Below are 20165 nucleotides of genomic sequence, written 5' to 3'. Positions count from 1 at the left end.
CAATAAAAAAGTAGGCTAAATGCAGTTCAAAATTGCTAACAGGACTAAACAGGCGGCATTGCTTTATTCAGTGGAGGACAACTGTAATGAGTGGCTGACACAGTTAGTAGGCCCAAATAATAAAGTGTGATAAATGTCTGCCCAAAAATTGTTCATAAATAAACAGGTGGCATAGCTAGGTACAGGGGTGGGCTCCTCTGCTGAGTAGCAGACAGTGGTAGTTGGCGCAAAAGTAATAACTGGTCTAAATGGAGGCCAGGGCCCCTGTATATTTTTACTATCATCTATCATTTCAACAAATTTGTATTGGTAGTGCCATTGAAGGATTTAACAGCACAGACTACACAGTGGTGGAGCAGCGAGAAGTAAGTTTTGCAAGTGGTAGAGCACTGTTCGAGCTGGGGGGGAACACGCTCTCGTGGGCGGCGGTACTGGCACAGGGCCCCTCATATTACGACGGTGTGTCTGACGATGGTTGTGCACCACCACTGTCAAAGACACTTCATTGTACTATGAGGGACCCTGTGCCAGTGCCGTCACCCAAGAATGGGCACACCCACCTGTCCAGGCAAACGGCACTCGCACAGGTGCTTGTGCCAAGTGGTGACCGCGGCCCTGTGGGGGGAGTCAGCCCATTTAGGGAGGTATAAAAATGGCCTATGGTGGACATTCAGCAGCTGCAAATGGAGGAATTGGAGCAGTCAGTAAGAGGAGGCCAAAAGCAAGACATTTTTCAGGCAAGCTACGTGTCAGCAGGGGAAGGTGGGGCAAAATAATTTGAAATCCATGATTGGTTCATTTTAATGAAGGATACATCATCAACATTTCAGGTAGCCAGACATGTCCTTTTTTTGGTCAGTATTGAACCAGCAGCACTGAAGACTCTTTCTGATAGCACACTAGCAGCAGGGCAAGCGAGCTCCTGTAATGCATATTCTGTCAAATCAGGCCAGGTGTCTATTTTAGATGCCAAGTAATCAAAGGGGAATGACCTGAGGGAGATCATCGATAAGGGAGGAAAAATAGTTGGTGATGGTATTCTTGATGTTGGCCTACATACAGTGTTTCCTACCAAGAACCTTGTGATTCCCTGACTGCTTTGGCCTTGCGACGATACCTCCACATTTGGTGCTGGTGGTGTCCTAACCGGTGGGCTTACAGTGAGGGAAGCAATGTAGCGTTGCTGACTACCTTCATTCTGAGCAGGTGCACCAACGGTATGGGACGTTTGGTAGTTAGTCCAGGCTTGCAAGTGCATGCTGGTTAAATGTCTAAGCATGCACGTTGTATTTAAATTGTATTTAAATTTTGGAGATTCTTCCCTCTGCTAAAGGTCTTTGAGCATTTCTTACAGATAACTTTGCACTGATCATTCCGATCTTGGTTAAAAAATTGCCACACTACACTCTTCCTACTATGGAACACCTTTTCAGGCATTGCACGCTGTGCTACTTTAACCAGATGGCCACGCTGTCCTAAAACTGTTTTTGTTTTTGACAAACGTTTTTGGCCAGATACGGGCCTGCCAGATGAAAGCTGTAGCGATGTAGATGGCTGCTGTGGATCATCCTCCTCCGCTTCTGAGCTATTGGCAACGGCACCCTCTTCCCCCAATGGCTGCCAATATGGGTCAACAACTGGGTCATCTATCACCTCCTCTTCAATATCATGTGCACCTTCTTCTGTGTCACCGTGTAAGGTGCTATAGCGTTCGTGATGGGGCACCATAGTCTAATCAGGGTCAGATTCTGGCTCAGTACACTGCAAGGTCAATGTAGTGATCTGAGTCAATGGAACAGCATGATAATCTAGCTGTGGCTGTGCATCAGTGCACTCCATATCTGATTAATCTTGTAATGGGCTGTTAACAATTTCCCTTTCTAACCCAGGCACGGTATGTGTAAAGAGCTCCATGGAGTAAACTGTAGTGTCGCCTGCCGCATCCTTCACTTTTGGTTTGGGTGAGGAACACAAGGAAGCGACTTGTTCCTGACCGAAGCATCCACTGACGACTCACTGCTTTTATATTTGGAACTTTCTTAAGAGGAGGCGAAAGAGCTGGAGGCTGAGTCAGCAAGGAAAGCCAAAACTTTTTCCTGCTGCTCTGGCTTTAAAAGCTGCTTTCCTACTCCCAGATAAGGGAGCCTTCGAGGCCTTGTGTAGCCAGACGATGACGCTGGCTCAACACCTCGAGCCTTAGGTGCTATTTTGCTTTTCCCACTACCACCAGATGCTCCACCACCACCACCATCAGTACCAGCTGGCAACGACCGCCCACGGCCTCTTCCAACAGACTTCCTCATTTTTGGGAAAATCTAACCAAAATAACAACCGTTATATGGTACTGTAAAACTAGGTAAAAAGTGTAAATAAACTTGTTGAGAATTTAAATCTCCCTTTTTTGGGGGGAGACTGAACCTAAACTCAGGCCCTGTGTATAACACTACACAATGTAAGTGGCAGAACGTGGCTGGCTGATATACAACAAACTAACAGAACTGACGTAGATTCACTTTGTGACAATTTAAATCTCCCTTTTTTGGGGGGGAGACTGCACCAAAACTCAGGCCCAGTGTATGACACTACACAATGTAAGTGGCAGAACGTGGCTGGCTGATATAAGACAAACTAACAGAACTGACGTAGATCCACTTTGTGACAATTTAAATCTCCCTTTTTTAGCGGGGAGACTGCACCAAAACTCAGGCCCAGTGTATAACACTACGCAATGTAAGTGGCAGAACGTGGCTGGCTGATGTACGACAAACTAACAGAACTGACGTAGATCCACTTAGTGCCAATTTAAATCTCCCTTTTTTGGGGGGAGACTGCAACAAAACTCAGGCCCAGTGTATTACACTCCACAATGTAAGTGGCAGAACGTGGCTGGCTGATGTACGACAAACTAACAGAACTGACGTAGATCCACTTAGTGCCAATTTAAATCTCCCTTTTTTGGGGGGAGACTGCAACAAAATTCAGGCCCAGTGTATTACCCTACACAATGTAAGTGGCAGAACGTGGCTTGTAAGATGTACGACAAACTAACAGAACTGACGTAGATCTACTTTGGGACAATTTAAATCTCCCTTTTTTGGGGGGGGAGACTACAACAAAACTCAGGCCCAGTGTATAACACTACACAATGTAAGTGGCAGAACGTGGCTGGCTGATATAAGACAAACTAACAGAACTGACGTAGATCCACTTTGTGATAATTTGAATCTCCCTTTTTTTGGGGGGAGAATGCACCATAACTCAGGCCCAGTGTATAACACTACACAATGTATGTGGCAGAACATGGCTGGAAGATATATGAAAAAATACAAGGACTGTAGTACAATTTCAATCTCCCTACAATGATCTCAGGACAAGTGTGGCAGCAATAAAAAGGACTGCTGCACACAAAAGTGTGGACAAATAAACAAGATAACTGTGCAGAAAGGAGCAACAGGATTTTTGCTTTTAAAAAAGCAGTTGGTTTGCACAGCGGCGTACAAACAGCAATGCAGCTATCAGGGAGCCTTATAAGGCAGCCTAATAAGCTACAGAGATGATGCACAAAAATATAAACTCCACTGTCCCTGCAAAGAAAAGGTGGTGTTGGACAGTGGAAATCGCTACAGCACAAGCAGTTTCGGGGCTTAATCTTCCCTCCCTAACTATATCCCTTCTTCTGATGCAGCTGCGGCAACCTCTCCCTATGCTACGATCGGCAGAAGTAAGATGGCGGTCAGCGTGCACGCCCCTTTATAGCCCCTGTGATGCCGCAAAAAGCAAGCCAATCACTGTCATGCCCTTCTCTAAGATGGTGGGGACCGAGACCTATGTCATCACGCTGCCCACACTCTGCGTCCTTTCATTGGCTGAAAAATGGCACTGAAAGCATCATACGAAACGCAACTTTGGTGCGAAGATCGCCGACCCCATGGCCGATCCCACACTAGGATCGGGTCGGGTTTCACGAAACCCGACTTTGCCGAAAGTCAGCGATTTTTGAATTTGTCCGATCCGTTTCGCTCAACCCTACCTCTGACATATCAAGTAATTATTTTTGGCAAAATTTCCCTTTTAAGTCCCAGGTAATATTATATTACATGAGTTATAACTATACTGTAAGGATTCATAAACACCTGACTAAGCAGTTCCCTGCTGTACTCAAGCTAAGGGCTTGCGCAAGTCTCTCGCATCAAGTCCCGGCATTGCAGCCGGCACTCGGGACCGGAGTGTGCGGCTGCATGTATTTCTATGCAGCTGAACGCTCCATTCCCTAGTGCCGGCGGCAATGTCGGGACTTGATGTGAGGGACTCGCGTGAGTTTCTCGCATTGAACTCGCAAGTGTGACCGGACCTAACCAGGTTTATCAGCCCTTTAAGAATGTCACTGTTACTATTTGTTATAAGGTCCACTTTTTAGATACTAAATCATTATTTGGAAAGCAGCAACAGGAATGTCTTTGAATACAGAACAATAATGTGCCCTCTCTACTACAAGAAGGAAATAAAACTCAGCAAAAGCCAATTGACAAAAAAATCGGATGTGGTTTCTGTGACTTGTGCAGCAGCTTTATTTGCAGATAATGGAAGGATTAGAGCTGCAGACTAAGTTGACATACAATAGCTACTTTGGCAATCTATTTTCAATCCATTCTAACTCTGTTAAAAAGGGATTAGGGGAGAAATGTTGGCAAAATATTCAATGACAGTTGTCATGTGATAAATAAACAGGAACAAAGTGCTAATCATTGAGCAAGGTGAAATATATTATGCATTGATGAAACAAGTATTAAGGTATGTGGGGCCCGTTGAGTGTTGCAGCAGATTTTTGTGGGGGCACTAAAAACGCTGTGTAAAATACGCATATTTTTTACATGTTTTGATGCCTTTTTGCTACAAAATTGCTAAAAGATTTGACATGCTGCATATTTAAATAAAAAACGCTTTGATTGTTCAAATCCACACAAAAAAAAAATAAGTAGCATGTGCATGCATTTTAAGAAATCTCATTCACTTTGCTGGTACTGAAAAAACACAGTACAAACATATTAATTTCACTGGAATCATTTTCTATTTCTTTCCATATATTAATTTAGCCTTGTCAACATTAATTCACACATCAAATAATGAACTATTAAAATATTTACAGTAGTTTGTGGACCATAAGATGCACCCCAATTTTTTTTAATAAAATGGTGGTGCATGTTATATCTGCTTTTACGTAACTTCTGGGGGGTTGGCTGCGGTGGAGCGGGGTCCCAGGAGGCAGGGTTACGCTGCAGGAAGTTGGCAGCAGAGGCAGGAGAGGGGAGATGCTGCGGACCCCGGGCAGGGAGGAGGGAGTATTTGGCAGTGCGAGGCTGCGGCAGGCCCCGGGCTTTCAGAAAATGGCAAGGACTTCACATACTTTTCTCTGTGGTGGACTTCGTGAAAATTTCCGTCGAAGGAGGTACATGTGTAGATTGAGATCTAGGTTCCTGATATCTTGGCTCCTGATATTTCAATGTGCGCATGCGCAGCCTCTGGTGGCCATTTTCCCAAAGTCCACCGCAGTGCGGGGACTCTAGACATTTTCTGAAACCCCGGGGCCTGCTGCAGACTTGCACTGTCGAATACCCCCTCCTCCCAGCCCGAGACCCACAGCATCACCCCACTGCTGCCCCTGTCATTCTCCTGGGACCCCTCTCCACTACAGCCGTTCCCCGGTAAGCTCCAGATTTTAAGACATACCATCATTTTCCTCCAATATTTTTTGGGAAAAAAGCATCTTCTAACCCCAAAAAATCTGGTATATAGAATACAGTGGGGCAAAAAAGTATTTAGTCAGTCAGCAATAGTGCAAGTTCCACCACTTAAAAAGATGAGAGGCGTCTGTAATTTACATCATAGGTAGACCTCAACTATGGGAGACAAACTGAGAAAAAAAAATCCAGAAAATCACATTGTCTGTTTTTTTAACATTTTATTTGCATATTATGGTGGAAAATAAGTATTTGGTCAGAAACAAAATTTCATCTCAATACTTTGTAATATATCCTTTGTTGGCAATGACAGAGGTCAAACGTTTTCTGTAAGTCTTCACAAGGTTGACACACACTGTTGTGGGTATGTTGGCCCACTCCTCCATGCAGATCTCCTCTAGAGCAGTGATGTTTTTGGCTTTTCGCTTGGCAACACGGACTTTCAACTCCCTCCAAAGGTTTTCTATAGGGTTGAGATCTGGAGACTGGCTAGGCCACTCCAGGACCTTGAAATGCTTCTTACGAAGCCACTCCTTCGTTGCCCTGGCGGTGTGCTTTGGATCATTGTCATGTTGAAAGACCCAGCCACGTTTCATCTTCAATGCCCTTGCTGATGGAAGGAGGTTTGCACTCAAAATCTCACGATATATGGCCCCATTCATTCTTTCATGTACCCGGATCAGTCGTCCTGGCCCCTTTGCAGAGAAACAGCCCCAAAGCATGATGTTTCCACCACCATGCTTTACAGTAGGTATGGTGTTTGATGGATGCAACTCAGTATTCTTTTTCCTCCAAACACGACAAGTTGTGTTTCTACCAAACAGTTCCAGTTTGGTTTCATCAGACCATAGGACATTCTCCCAAAACTCCTCTGGATCATCCAAATGCTCTCTAGCAAACTTCAGACGGGCCCGGACATGTACTGGCTTAAGCAGTGGGACACGTCTGGCACTGCAGGATCTGAGTCCATGGTGGCGTAGTGTGTTACTTATGGTAGGCCTTACATTGGTCCCAGCTCTCTGCAGTTCATTCACTAGGTCCCCCCGCGTGGTTCTGGGATTTTTGCTCACCGTTCTTGTGATCATTCTGACCCCACGGGGTGGGATTTTGCGTGGAGCCCCAGATCGAGGGAGATTATCAGTGGTCTTGTATGTCTTCCATTTTCTAATTATTGCTTCCACTGATGATTTCTTCACTCCAAGCTGGTTGGCTATTGCAGATTCAGTCTTCCCAGCCTGGTGCAGGGCTACAATTTTGTTTCTGGTGTCCTTTGACAGCTCTTTGGTCTTCACCATAGTGGAGTTTGGAGTCAGACTGTTTGAGGGTGTGCACAGGTGTCTTTTTATACTGATAACAAGTTTAAACAGGTGCCATTACTACAGGTAATGAGTGGAGGAAAGAGGAGACTCTTAAAAAAGAAGTTACAGGTCTGTGAGAGCCAGAAATCTTGATTGTTTGTTTCTGACCAAATACTTATTTTCCACCATAATATGCAAATAAAATGATAAAAAAACAGACAATGTGATTTTCTGGATTTTTTTTTCTCAGTTTGTCTCCCATAGTTGAGGTCTACCTATGATGTAAATTACAGACGCCTCTCATCTTTTTAAGTGGTGGAACTTGCACTATTGCTGACTGACTAAATACTTTTTTGCCCCACTGTATGTACAATATAAAAATCTGGACCTTAAATAAATATGTCACACACTGCTAATAATGTACTGTAAGTATTTAAAAGTAATATTTCACCAGATTTTTGATACCTAATTGAACATTGTATAGGAAAAGAGACCCTGATTCCAATGATGTATCACTCACCGCTGTGACACATTCAAAGTTTTTAGATCTAGCAGAGCTAAGAAAGATTACCTCACCCATATCCCAGCTTTCTGTGTACATTGTCTATTGCCATTGAGCTGCTTATCAGGGGACACGGCTGACACCAGGAACACCATACTGACAAAATTTTGGGGCCCCCTTGAGAAATTCCCCCAGGTTCAACTCTAGCTCCGCCTCCACCCCTCAAACATTCCACAGTCCCACAGCCCACGTTCAGAAAAACTCTAACTGCATAAAGATGCAGCAGTTGGCACCTGTGTTTTGACATTAGAGATGTGCTGCAGTGGTCCGCTGACCGTGCGCACTAAACGTCCCACGTACTCATCCTCCAACTGTACAAGTGCACTCAAATCTCTTCCACTTGTGGGGCAGGGCCATGTGGATGGGACACAGAACATCAGCCAGTGGACTCATCAAACAGCAGGAGTGCCTACTGCATGACTTGGGGCTCAGACTGCTTGGCTGATTTGCAAAGGGCGGGTTAGAAGTCAGATTACCATGATCAGCAGGTATTAACCATACGCTTTCATCAGGGGACCGGGTGCAAGATAATTTGAAGGAACTGGAGGCATCCTCAGCCATCCAATCTAAAACTGGTAATGTACACGAGGCTGTTGGGGCATGCTGCACCAGGCTGTTAGAGCAATGCTGCACCAGTCTGTTATGGCACTCTACACCAGGCTGTTATGGCACTGTGTATCAGGCTGTTAGGACATTATGCACCAGGCTGTTTTAGGCACTCTACACAAGGTTATTATTGCACTGTGCATTTGGCTATTAGGGCATGCTGCACCAGGCTATTATGACATCTTGCACCAGACTGCTAGACAATACTACACCAGGCTGTTATGGCACTCTTCCATACACGCCACCTGAGGAAGCAGGGAGAAATGCACATTGGGGCCTACCAATTGCAGTGACTGAACCATTATAATGTAAGGATATCTCTATGTTAACTACATTTGGTGACTCATACTTATTGTTATAACACAATAGGATCTAATTTTTACAGCATTGGCATTTTGCACTAGCACTTTAACATTCTTTGTTCAATTGTTTACTTTCCTATTGCATGGCATGTCTGTGATAACTTCAGAAGTGACCACAGCTGAAAAGCTTGTTGATTGGCTGTACTGCCGAACAGTAAAAAAGAAAAAGTCAGTGTTAGGCGTTCGCTACCGGACACTAGGTGTCAGGTACAAACCCCGAACTTTACAGTTCGGCCTCGCTCATTCCTACTCATTGTACATAAGTACAGTATATACTGTACAAGCATCCAGAAATGATAAAAAATACACACAATTCAGCAATGTATAAACTATATATAACTAAGTTTATACAAGCATCCTGTATTGCAGAAAACTTCACAGAAATATATATCAGCAGGCAGTAGTAAATAAACCACACAGGTTATCGCAGTAAACGTTTCAGTAATCAAGCATCATCTTCCCCCAGATTGTAATTACTGTAATTATTGCAGCAATCATCCACACCTCCAACACTGATTTATTAACATGGTAACAATAATTTGCATCCATGATCCATCTTATGCTGTTCGCATCCTCACTACCCCTTTACTGTCAAAGATAGTGACCAAGGAGACATGCACCAATCATCCATCACTGTACGATCATAATTTCCTAATAATCATGTAGTGCAAGCAAACTGCCAATCACTCGATGAATGATCAAAATATTTGTTAGTCAAGCTTAATGATTGTTAGTCTGGCATCGCCCATTGTAAAAGGGGCATATGTTGTTGAGATCAAGGACAGTCTATGTGCACAGAACAATCTATTACTGTCTAAACAGGCCATTAAATGATTCCCAATAGGCAAACATGTAGCCAATCAGCACTTTAATGCCGCAAGTTGGCTGGCCTAGACCAATAATGCTCTGGCCCCCATACATTTATAATGTCCCACAATGTAGCCCATGTACAGTATAATGTCTGCCCATTGTGGCCCTAATACAGTATAGTGTCTCCCATTCTGGCCCCTCTACAGTAATAATGTCTCCTATTCTGACCTGCATACAGTAATTATGTACTCCATTTTTTCACCATACAATAATAATGTCGCAAATTCGGAGTCCCAATATAGTAATAATGCCCCCATTCTGGTCCCAAATGCAGTAATAAGTGTGCCCCCATAGATTATAATGTTCCTCATTGTGGTCTCAATATAGCAATGATGTCTCCCATTCTAGCCCCCATAAAGTATAATGTTATCTATTCTGGTCCCTATGTAGTATAAGGTCCCCCATTGTGGTTCCCATAGAGAACTATGTCCCTCATTTGTGTTCCCCATACATTACAATGTCACCACACACAGTATAATGTCCACCTTTCTGGTAACCTAAAGTATAAAGTTCCCCTTTGTGGTCCCCATACAGTACAAATGCCCTCTGTGATGTTCTTTATATTGCAATTAAAAAAAACAACAACAACTAATCCACTCACTTCTCCACACTGCCATAATGAGCAGCTCCTTCTTCTGAAAGCAGTGTCGAGGGTGGTGTGATGCATTGACATCAGTGCGCTGCCTGCGATGGCGATGGCGATGCCAACATCAGCTGCTGCACTAGTCTTTGATAGGCTGATGGCAAGTACAGATATTGCGTGGCAGGAATTCAGTGGATCTCTGCTCTACAATATTTTTCAACTGTGTGTGCACCTGAAGACGAACATTCAGCTGAAACTAGAGCTCGCACTAGTGAACTCCCCTCAGACCCATGCCTGTGATCCTCACACCTCTATCTGAGACGCTGCGACTGGCCGCTGCCCATTGCGCCACATCTCAGTCTGACAGGGGAGCAGCATCAAAGAGCAAGCCATACTTTCAGATAACCCCAGATATTTGATATAGATCCTCTTTATGTTAATAGATTAATGACCATATTTCCTTTCTTTTATGGATAAGATAACATATGAGTCAATAAACATTTCTTTTGCAGCGGTAACAAATTCTATTACTCAGTATATGAACATGACAAATGCTCATTGCTTAGGGCTTTGGCTTCAGCTTTTGAAATGTGATCTAACGAGAAAAGGAAGACCTCTTTTTGGTCTCTTGGGATAGTTTATGGCTCATAGCTTATCAAGGGATCACTGGAGATTACGTCAACTGCCCTTTGGCATATTGATGAGTCAGATATGTAAAGGTAAAATATTTGTGTCCTTGCATCCTAAATTATTGTTCCTACTGACAACAAGCTAGGGCTATGTTCTAAGGATGTGCTCAAGATTTTCCATCTGGATTTGAAGGCAAACAAATCTGAAGTGTATGTCAGATCCAAAAAAGTGAATAAGATTTCAACAAATCCCATCCATACATGTACAGTCATGGCCAAAAGTATTGACACCCCTGCAATTCTGTCAGATAATACTCAGTTTCTTCCTGAAAATGATTGCAATCACAAATTCTTTGGTATTATTATCTTCATTTAATTTGTCTTAAATGAAAACACAAAAGAGAATGAAGCAAAAAGCAAAACATTGATCATTTCACGCAAACTCCAAAAATGGGCCAGACAAAAGTATTGGCACCCTCAGCCTAATACTTGGTTGCACAACCATTAGCCAAAATAACTGCGACCAACCGCTTTCAGTAACCATCAATGAGTTTCTTACAATGCTCTGCTGGAATTTTAGACCATTCTTCTTTGGCAAACTGCTGCAGGTCCCTGATATTTGAAGGTTGCCTTCTCCATACTGCCATTTTTAGATCTCTCCACAGGTGTTCTATGGGATTCAGGTCTGGATTCATTGCTGGCCACCTTAGAAGTCTCCAGTGCTTTCTCTCAAACCATTTTCTAGTGCTTTTTGAAGTGTGTTTTGGGTCATTATCCTGCTGGAAGACCCATGACCTCTGAGGGAGACCCATCTTTCTCACACTGGGCCCTACATTATGCTGCAAAATTTGTTGGTAGTCTTCAGACTTCATAATGCCATGCACACGGTCAAGCAGTCCAGCGCCAGAGGCAGCAAAGCAACCCCAAAACATCAGGGAACCTCCGCCAAGTTTGACTGTAGGGACCGTGTTCTTTTCTTTGAATGCCTCTTTTTTTCTCCTGTAAACTCTATGTTGATGCCTTTACCCAAAAAGCTCTACTTTTGTCTCATCTGACCAGAGAACATTCTTCCAAAATGTTTTAGGCTTTTTCAGGTAAGTTTTGGCAAACTCCAGCCTGGCTTTTTTATGTCTCAGGGTAAGAATTGGGGACTTCCTTGGTCTCCTACCATACAGTCCCTTTTCATTCAGATGCCGACAAATAGTATGGGTTGACACTGTTGTACCCTCGGACTGCAGGGCAGCTTGAACTTGTTTGCATGTTAGTCAAGGTTCTTTATCCAACATCCGCACAATCTTGCATTGAAATCTCTTGTCAATTTTTCTTTTCTGTCCACATCTAGGGAGGTTAGCCACAGTGCCATGGGCTTTAAACTTCTTGATGACACTGCGCACATTAGACACAGGAACATTTAGGTCTTTGGAGATAGACTTGTAGCCTTGAGATTGCTCATGCTTCCTCACAATTTGGTTTCTCAAGTCCTCAGACAGTTCTTTGGTCTTCTTTCTTTTCTCCATGCTCAATGTGGTACACACAAGGACACAGGACAGAGGTTGAGCCAACTTTAATCCATGTCAACTGGCTGCAAGTGTGATTTAGTTATTGCCAACACCTGTTAGGTTCCACAGGTAAGTTACAGGTGCTGTTAATTACACAAATTAGAAAAGCATCATATGATTTTTCTAACAGTGCCAATACTTTTGTCCACCCCTTTTTTATGTTTGGTGTGGAATTATATCCAATTTGGCTTTAGGACAATTCTTTTTGTGTTTTTTCATTTAAGACAAATTAAATGAAGATAATAATACCAAATAATTTGTATTTGCAATCATTTTCAGGAAGAAAATGAGTATTATCTAACAGAATTGCAGGGGTGTCAATACTTTTGGCCATGACTGTATGATGCTTAAACAAATGGGGAGAAATTGACATGCAACGGGGATTTCAAGTTTGCAGTACAGTAACTGTACCTGTGGATTTTAATCATAAATTTCATTCTCTGCAATTCATAGGGTTTAATCTGTGCCAAATGTGAGAAAACATTTGCAAGGCACCCAGATTATACCCAGTACCCATTTCTTTAATGACAACCTCCTAAACAGAAAATTATTCTGCCATCTGAACATTACACTCCCAACAAAAAAGCTATTTTCACTGACTTCACATCAGAAAACCTACATTATTTTTACTTTAACCTATTAGTAACAACAAACCAAAAGGGAAAACTTCTCTAAAACCCCAATTTCTGCCGATCAGAGAGAAGATTCCCATAAAACCGTAAGAACATGAGGGTTAGAGGTTTTAACAGAACAGTGATATACAATTCCTCTAAATAACATTTGTCTAAGCACAATTAGATTTCTATACAGTATAACTTTAGGTTTGATGCTTCATTTATGGGTATGTGCATGTATGGGCACACCAACACATGCTAACTAAAATGCAGTTCTCGGGAAAGCTCATCAAAAAGATACATTTTATTTAAATAGTATTAAATTAATTGAAATTTCTTACGTCTCTTTTCACTTCAGGTGGATGGATTTCTCACTCTACTCTTTGGCCTCGCCAGTATAAATACCCTTACCCTAATTAGTGTAACTCGTTATATTAAAGGTTGCCATCCACAAAGAGGTAAGTAAGCATTGAAGAGACACAATTACATACTAGTTTCTGAAACTCACTTTCATTTCCATGTATTTCATTCATCTTTCTTGTGGATGACTGGAACCAAAACTGGCCTATAGCGGGTTACCATGGCATAAATCTGTGGAAAAATGTTCCTTGAAATATTCTTACATTAAAGAGGTTTTAAGTAAATAAGAGTTAATCTTTGCAAAATTACAAATTCTACAAAATTCTGAGATCATGAACATAATTAAAAAATGAAACCAAATATAAACCCCTTTAACTGTCAAATCTGAAATCGGGACTGGCTCAAATTATTTTAATATTTTATTTTTGCTATATGTTCCTGCAAAAATAGATTTTTATCAGCAGCAAGATCACAAAAGGCTAAATTCATGATGACTAGAGTTAAGCTAAAAGACTTGCAGGACCCTGGTCCAGCAGCCACGCCATCAGTCTGAGTCTGCCAGACCAGAACCTATGAGGCTCCTTCTACCTCAGGGAAACCCCAGCACCTCTTTAGATTAGTAAGTCTAGCGCAACTAGTATCATCATTGCACACAAGACATCATGGTGGCCCTATCAAGCAGAAGAAGTGCCAGGGATACCGATAAGTATAAAAAGGTTTGTAGGGCTCCAATCCTGGACTACTGACTTCACTGAAGAACCAGTTTCCTGTAATCTTTTAGCTCAAATCTAATTCTGTTATAACATTTATAAAAATCTAAATTGATGTTTATACATTTGTAGAAAAAAAATGATTATTACTAATTTATTTTTTGGCATTACACATTATTTTCAAAGACACATGTTACGTTCAACTCCATGTTTAGCTATAGATGTTCTTCTGCAAGTCATGTTAAGACTTGAAGTGTCACTGTAATATATGATTAGGAAAAAGTGGCATCTTGCTCACCTCAAAACAGCCTGCACAGTAGTTACCCTTTTCCTACCTGGAGGCTCTCTCTAAATCCTCAACAGTCACCCAAACATCCAACTAATGTGTAATATATGATAGTAGATGGAAATAATGCATCCTAAGTCCCTCTGTCTCTGCGAGACTCCTCTTATGATAGGGGACTTGATTTCAGAAGGATAAGCTGATAAATTAATTACGGCCTAACTGTGAACCTATTGATCACTTACTGGCAGTAGAAGTCAAGGGAAAGGTCAGGTACAGGTGCATCTCACAAAATTAGAATATCATCAAAAAGTTAATTTATTACAGTTCTTCAATATGAAAAGTGAAACTCATATATTATACAGAGTCATTACTAACAGAGTGATGTATTTCAAATGTTTATTTCTGTTAATGTTGATGATTATGGCTTACAGCCAATGAGAACCCAAAAGTCAGTAGCTCAGTAAATTAGAATAATTTAGAACACCAGCTTTAAAAAAAAATATTTTAAAATTTGAAATGCTGGGCTACTGAAATGTATATTCAGTAAATGCATTCAATATTTGGTCGGAGCTCCTTTGGCATCAGTTACTGCATCAGTGTGACGTGGCATTGAGGCGATCAGCATGTGGCACTGCTGAGGTGTTGCTTTGATAGTAGCATTCAGCTACTCGGCATTCTTGGGTCTGGTGTCTCTCATCTTCCTGTTGACAATACCCCATATATTCTCTATGGGGTTAAGGTCAGGCGAGTTTGCTGGCCAATCAAGCACCGTGATACTGTTGTTTTTAAACCATGTATTAGTACTTTTGGCAGTGTGGACAGGTGCCAAGTAATGCTGGAGAATGAAATTTCCATCTCCAAAAAGCTTGTCGGCAGAGGGAAGCATGAAGTGCTGACTTTGGTCTTGATAAAACACATTGCACCTATACCAGCAGATGACATACAGTAGCTCCCCAAACTATCATTGATTGTGGAAACTTCACAATCTTACAAGAACCTTACTGGAGATGTAAATTTCATACTCCAGCAGGACTTGGCACCTGTCCACACTGCCAAAAGTACCAATTCCAGGTTTAAAAACAACCAGCAAACTCATCTGACCTGTCAAGAGGAAGATGAGAGACACCAGACCCAACAAGGCAGACAAGCTGAAGGCTGCTATCAAAGCAACCTGGGCTTCCATAACACCTCAGCATTGCCTCAGGCGCATCGCCTCCATGCCATACCGCATTGATGCAGTAATTGATGCAAAAGGAGTCCTGACCAAGTATTGAGTGCATTTACTGAACATAAATCTCAGTAGGCCAACATTTCGGATTTTAAAATCATTTTTTCAAGCTGGTGTTGTAAAGTATTCTAATTTACCAAGATAATGACTTTTGGGGTTTCATTGTCTGTAGGCCATAAGCATCAACATTAACAGAAATAAACACTTGAAATAGATCACTCTGTTTGTAATGACTCTGCATAATATATGAGTTTCACTTTTCATATTGAAGAACTGAAATAAATTAACTTTTTGATTATATTCTAATTTTGTTAGCTGCACCTGTATGTTGGATCTCAAAACATGTAAAATTCTTTGTTTTCGGAACAGATAAACTCACTAACAGAACTGACTGGAAGTGGTCGTTCTCTTTTCCCAGATGGAAAAGAACATGTACATTCCATCTAATGACATAGTTAAATAACTTAAAATTGTAGGCCATCATCTTCTATTTATCTCCAGAGCAGTCATATATTTCAGACTAGTAAATACATCAAGGAACTTATCACCTTGATGACCCTGAACACTGCTTCTGGTTAATACATCTGTAAAAAACTGAAAGATGAACAGGGTCATTCCTGGAGCAAACTAGAACAGGAAGATTTTAGAAATACATCAGCAGTGACGTACTTAGCTCATTTTCACCCTTTGGACATTGACCTTACACCCTTTGCCTCCACAGCTAATTTTTCAATTTTACATTTACATTTCTCTCCTCTTCTTCCAAGAGCCATAACTTCTTTGTTTTTCCATTGACAGAGCTGTAGGAGGGTTTGTTTTTTGCAGGATAAGATACAGTTTTGAATGACATCATCTATATTACCGTAGAATCCTCTTAAAACTTGGAAATAAATTCCCAAGTCTGATGAAATGATTTAAAATTGTAATTCCTCTATTGTTATTTGTGTCTTGTTTATACATCTTTCATTGTATAGTACAAATTACCTGGCAGGCTAGCAGCATGATTCTCCATGTCAGTACAATTATGGCAATAGTAAAGCTACATAGTTTTTTTTTCTATTTAAGTAATGCAAAATATTCAGAAGTTTGAGGGGTTGCATTTTTCTGCACTGGCATAAATTCAATTACAGTATACACTTCTCCTTCTAATTGGATTTACTTAGGACATGAACTCATGTCTTCGTGCAGCAGCTCTAGCTATGAGCCACAGCCCGCAATAAGGCCAGGTTCACACTGCGTTTTAGCGGTCTGTTAGACGGACTACGTTACACCGTGGCATAACGCGGTATAACGCAGTCCGTTAACGCCGCCATTAAGCCCTATGGCGGACACATCACTAGCGCACGCCCATAATGGGCATGCACTAGCGATGTGCCGTCATTGAGTGATGGACCCTGGGACGCGGGCTGCAGCGTTTCTGGGTCCATCACTGCTAGCGCAGATAGAGCATCTGCTAGCTCTATCTGCGCTAGCGGTATGACAAGTTGGCACTTGCGTTAACAGCAGCCCGCTGTTAACGCAATGTGAACCTAGCCTAAGTGACATAAAAGAATTTGGAGATCTTGATCTGTATTGCATGTAATGAACCCAGAAGCAGATTATACTTGTACATGTCCATAGAGATATATTCTATATAACAATGTATTTCTACAACCCCTGGCAAAAAGTATGGAATCACCGGTCTTGGAGGATGCTCATTCAGTTGTTTAATTTTGTATTAAAAAAGCAGATCACAGACATGGCACAAAACTAAAGGCAACTTTCTGGCATTAAGAAACACTAAAAGAAATTAAGAACAAAAAATGTGGTAGCCATTAATGGTTACTTTCTTTAACCAAGCATAGTGGAAAAGTTATGTAATCACTCAATTCTGAGAAAAAAATTATGGAATCACCCTGTAAATTTTCATACGCAAAAATAACACCTGCATTAAATTAGATCTGCTTGTTAGTCTGCATCTAAAAAGGAGTGATCACACCTTGGAGAGCTGTTGCACCAAGTGGATTGACATGAATCATGGCTCCAGCAAGAGAGATGTCAATTGAAACAAAGGAGAGGATTATCAAACTCTTAAAAGAGGGTAAATCATCAGGTAATGTTGCAAAAGATGTTGGTTGTTCACAGTCAGCTGTGTCTAAAATCTGGACCAAATACAAACAACATGGGAAGGTTTTTAAAGGCAAACATACTGGTAGACCAAGGAAGATATCAAAGCATCAAGACCGGAAACTGAAAACAATATGTCTCCAAAACAGGAAATGCACAGCAAAACAAATGAAGACTTAATGGGTGGAAACTGGAGTCAACGTCTGTGATCGAACTGTAAGAAACCACCTAAAGGAAATGGGATTTACATACAGAAAAGCTAAACAAAAGCCATCATTAGCACCTAAACTGAAAAAAAAACATGTTACAATGGGCTAAGGAAAAGCAATCATGAACTGTGGATGATTGGATGAAAGTCATATTCAGTGATGAATCACGAATCTGCATTGGGCAAGGTGATGATGCTGGAACTTTTTTTTGGTGCCGTTCCAATGAGATTTATAAAGATGACTGCCTGAAGAGAACATGCACATTTCCACAGTCATTGATGATATGGGGGTGTATGTCAGGTAAAGGCACTGGGGAGAAGGCTGTCATTACATCTTCAATAAATGCACAAGTTTATGTTGATATTTTGGACACTTTTCTAATCCTATCAATTATAAGGATGTTTGGGGATGATGAAATCATTTCTCAAGATGATAATGCATCCTGCCATAGAGCAAAAATTGTGAAAACATTCCTTGAAAAAAGACACCTAAGGGTAATGTCATGGCCTGCAAATAGTCCAGATCTCAATCCAATTGAAAATCTTTGGTGGAAGTTGAAGAAAATGGTCCATGACAATTATCCAACTTGCAAAGCTGATCTGGCAACAGCAATCAGAGAAAGTTGGAGCCAGATTGATGAAGAGTACTGTGTGACACTCATTAAGTTCTTGCCTCAGAGACTGCAAGCTGTTATAAAAGGCCAGAGGTGGTGCAACAAAATACTAGTGATGTTTTGGAGTGTCTTTTGGTTTGTTTGTTTTTCATGATTCCATATTTTTCTCCTCAGGATTGAGTGATTCCATAATATTTTCCCTATGCTTGGTTAAAAAAGTAACCATTACTGACTACCACATTTTTTGTTCTTGATTTCTTTGAGTGTATCTTAATCCCAGAAGGTTGCCATTTGAAATGACTTTAGTTTTGTGCCATGTCTGTGATCTTCTTTTTTTTTCTACAAAATTGAACAAACAACTGAATGAACATCCTCCAAGGCTTGTGATTCCATAATTTTTGCCAGGGGTTGTATGTTCTCTGTATACTAAAGGTGAATAAATCGTTTTTGTTCATATAAAACTACTAAAAATAATGACAAAAATTACAAATAAATGTCATTTTGTTTTCTTTTTTTGTAAGCCTCCTCAGTAATCAAACCCACAACCTTCATTACAGGCAAGAGCTAAAGGCTCTGGTGATGTAACAGCGAGAATTTTGTATACTTGAACTGTATTGCAGGCTCTCACTCTACAGGAAGATTGTACTGATAGCAATTCACTTCTATTTACAATTTATGCATTTGTATTCTAGAGGGAGAATAACAGATTTTTTTTCACCATATAAAATTACTAAAAATAATGGAAAACACTTAAAATAATGGCTTATTAATGCATTTAACATTTAAAAAGTAAAAATAAACATCACAAATCAGCAAATAACAGACATTTGGTGTCCCTATAGTTGTAATAACCCACACAACACAGCGATCAGAATTATTTATGGGGACTGGTAAATGACGTTAAAGAATGGTATGATTGATATTTTTTCTCTATTAAAACCATAAAAAGTAATAAAAATGTATAGCTGAGGTCGTGTTCACATGTGCGTAAATGCTTTTTTTCTACTGCTTTTTTTCTGCAGGTGTCCGCACCCCCAACGCAATAAGAATCTTCTCTGATTATTGCATATTTGCAGGGTTTCTTTTATGCATTTTCTTCCTTATTTGATGAAATTTTTGTTGCCATCACAAACTAGAGTTTTTAATAAGTTTTTTAAAAGATAGTACCAAAAAGCTTTGATTCTGCTCTTAAAAATGCAACAGCGTTTTTTTCATGCATTTTTTTTCAGAAGAAGCGTATAGAGAAAAAATGCACAGAAAAATCAGAGTTCAGCAGCATCTTTAGATGCACAGAGGGAAGAGATTTCATGGAATCACATCCACTTTGCTTTTAAATTTTATACCATGTCCACATGTAGCATAAATGCTTTGTACACTGCTCAAAAAATAAAAGGGAACACTTAAACAACAGAATATAACTCCAAGTATATCAAACTTCTGTGAAATCAAACTGACCACTTAGGAAGCAACACTGTTTGACAATCAATTTCACATGCTGTTGTGCAAGTGGAATAGACCACAGATGGAAATTATTGGCAATTATCAAGATGCACTCAATAAAGGAGTGGTTCTGCAGGTGGGGACCACAGACCACAACTCAGTACCAATGCTTTCTGGCTGATGTTTTGGTCACTTTTGAATGTTGGTTGTGCTTTCACACTCGTGGTAGCATGAGACGGACTCTACAACCCACACAAGTGGATCAGGTAGTGCAGCTCATCCAGAATGGCACATCAATGCGAATTGTGGCAAAGGTTTGCGGTGTCTGTCAGCGTAGTGTCCAGAGGCTGGAGGCGCTAGCAGGAGACAGGCCAGTACACCAGGAGACGTGG

General features: G+C 41.0%; 1 protein-coding gene across 2 annotated transcripts in view; it reads left to right on the top strand.

The window, feature by feature from the left end:
* LOC138680572 (visual pigment-like receptor peropsin) overlaps nt 1–20165 on the top strand; it is a 98504-nt gene that overhangs the window by 66174 nt on the left and 12165 nt on the right. For both annotated transcript variants that reach the window (XM_069767923.1, XM_069767921.1), the window contains one exon: nt 13180–13279. In XM_069767923.1, the coding sequence (XP_069624024.1) occupies nt 13180–13279 (100 nt within the window). The remainder of the gene's footprint in view (nt 1–13179; nt 13280–20165) is intronic.

The sequence above is a fragment of the Ranitomeya imitator genome, chromosome 5 (genome assembly GCF_032444005.1).
Source record: "Ranitomeya imitator isolate aRanImi1 chromosome 5, aRanImi1.pri, whole genome shotgun sequence".
In the NCBI taxonomy this organism is placed as follows: domain Eukaryota; kingdom Metazoa; phylum Chordata; class Amphibia; order Anura; family Dendrobatidae; genus Ranitomeya; species Ranitomeya imitator.
The sequence above is the reverse complement of the archived record's forward strand: the minus strand, read 5'-3'. Positions and strand labels throughout refer to the sequence as shown.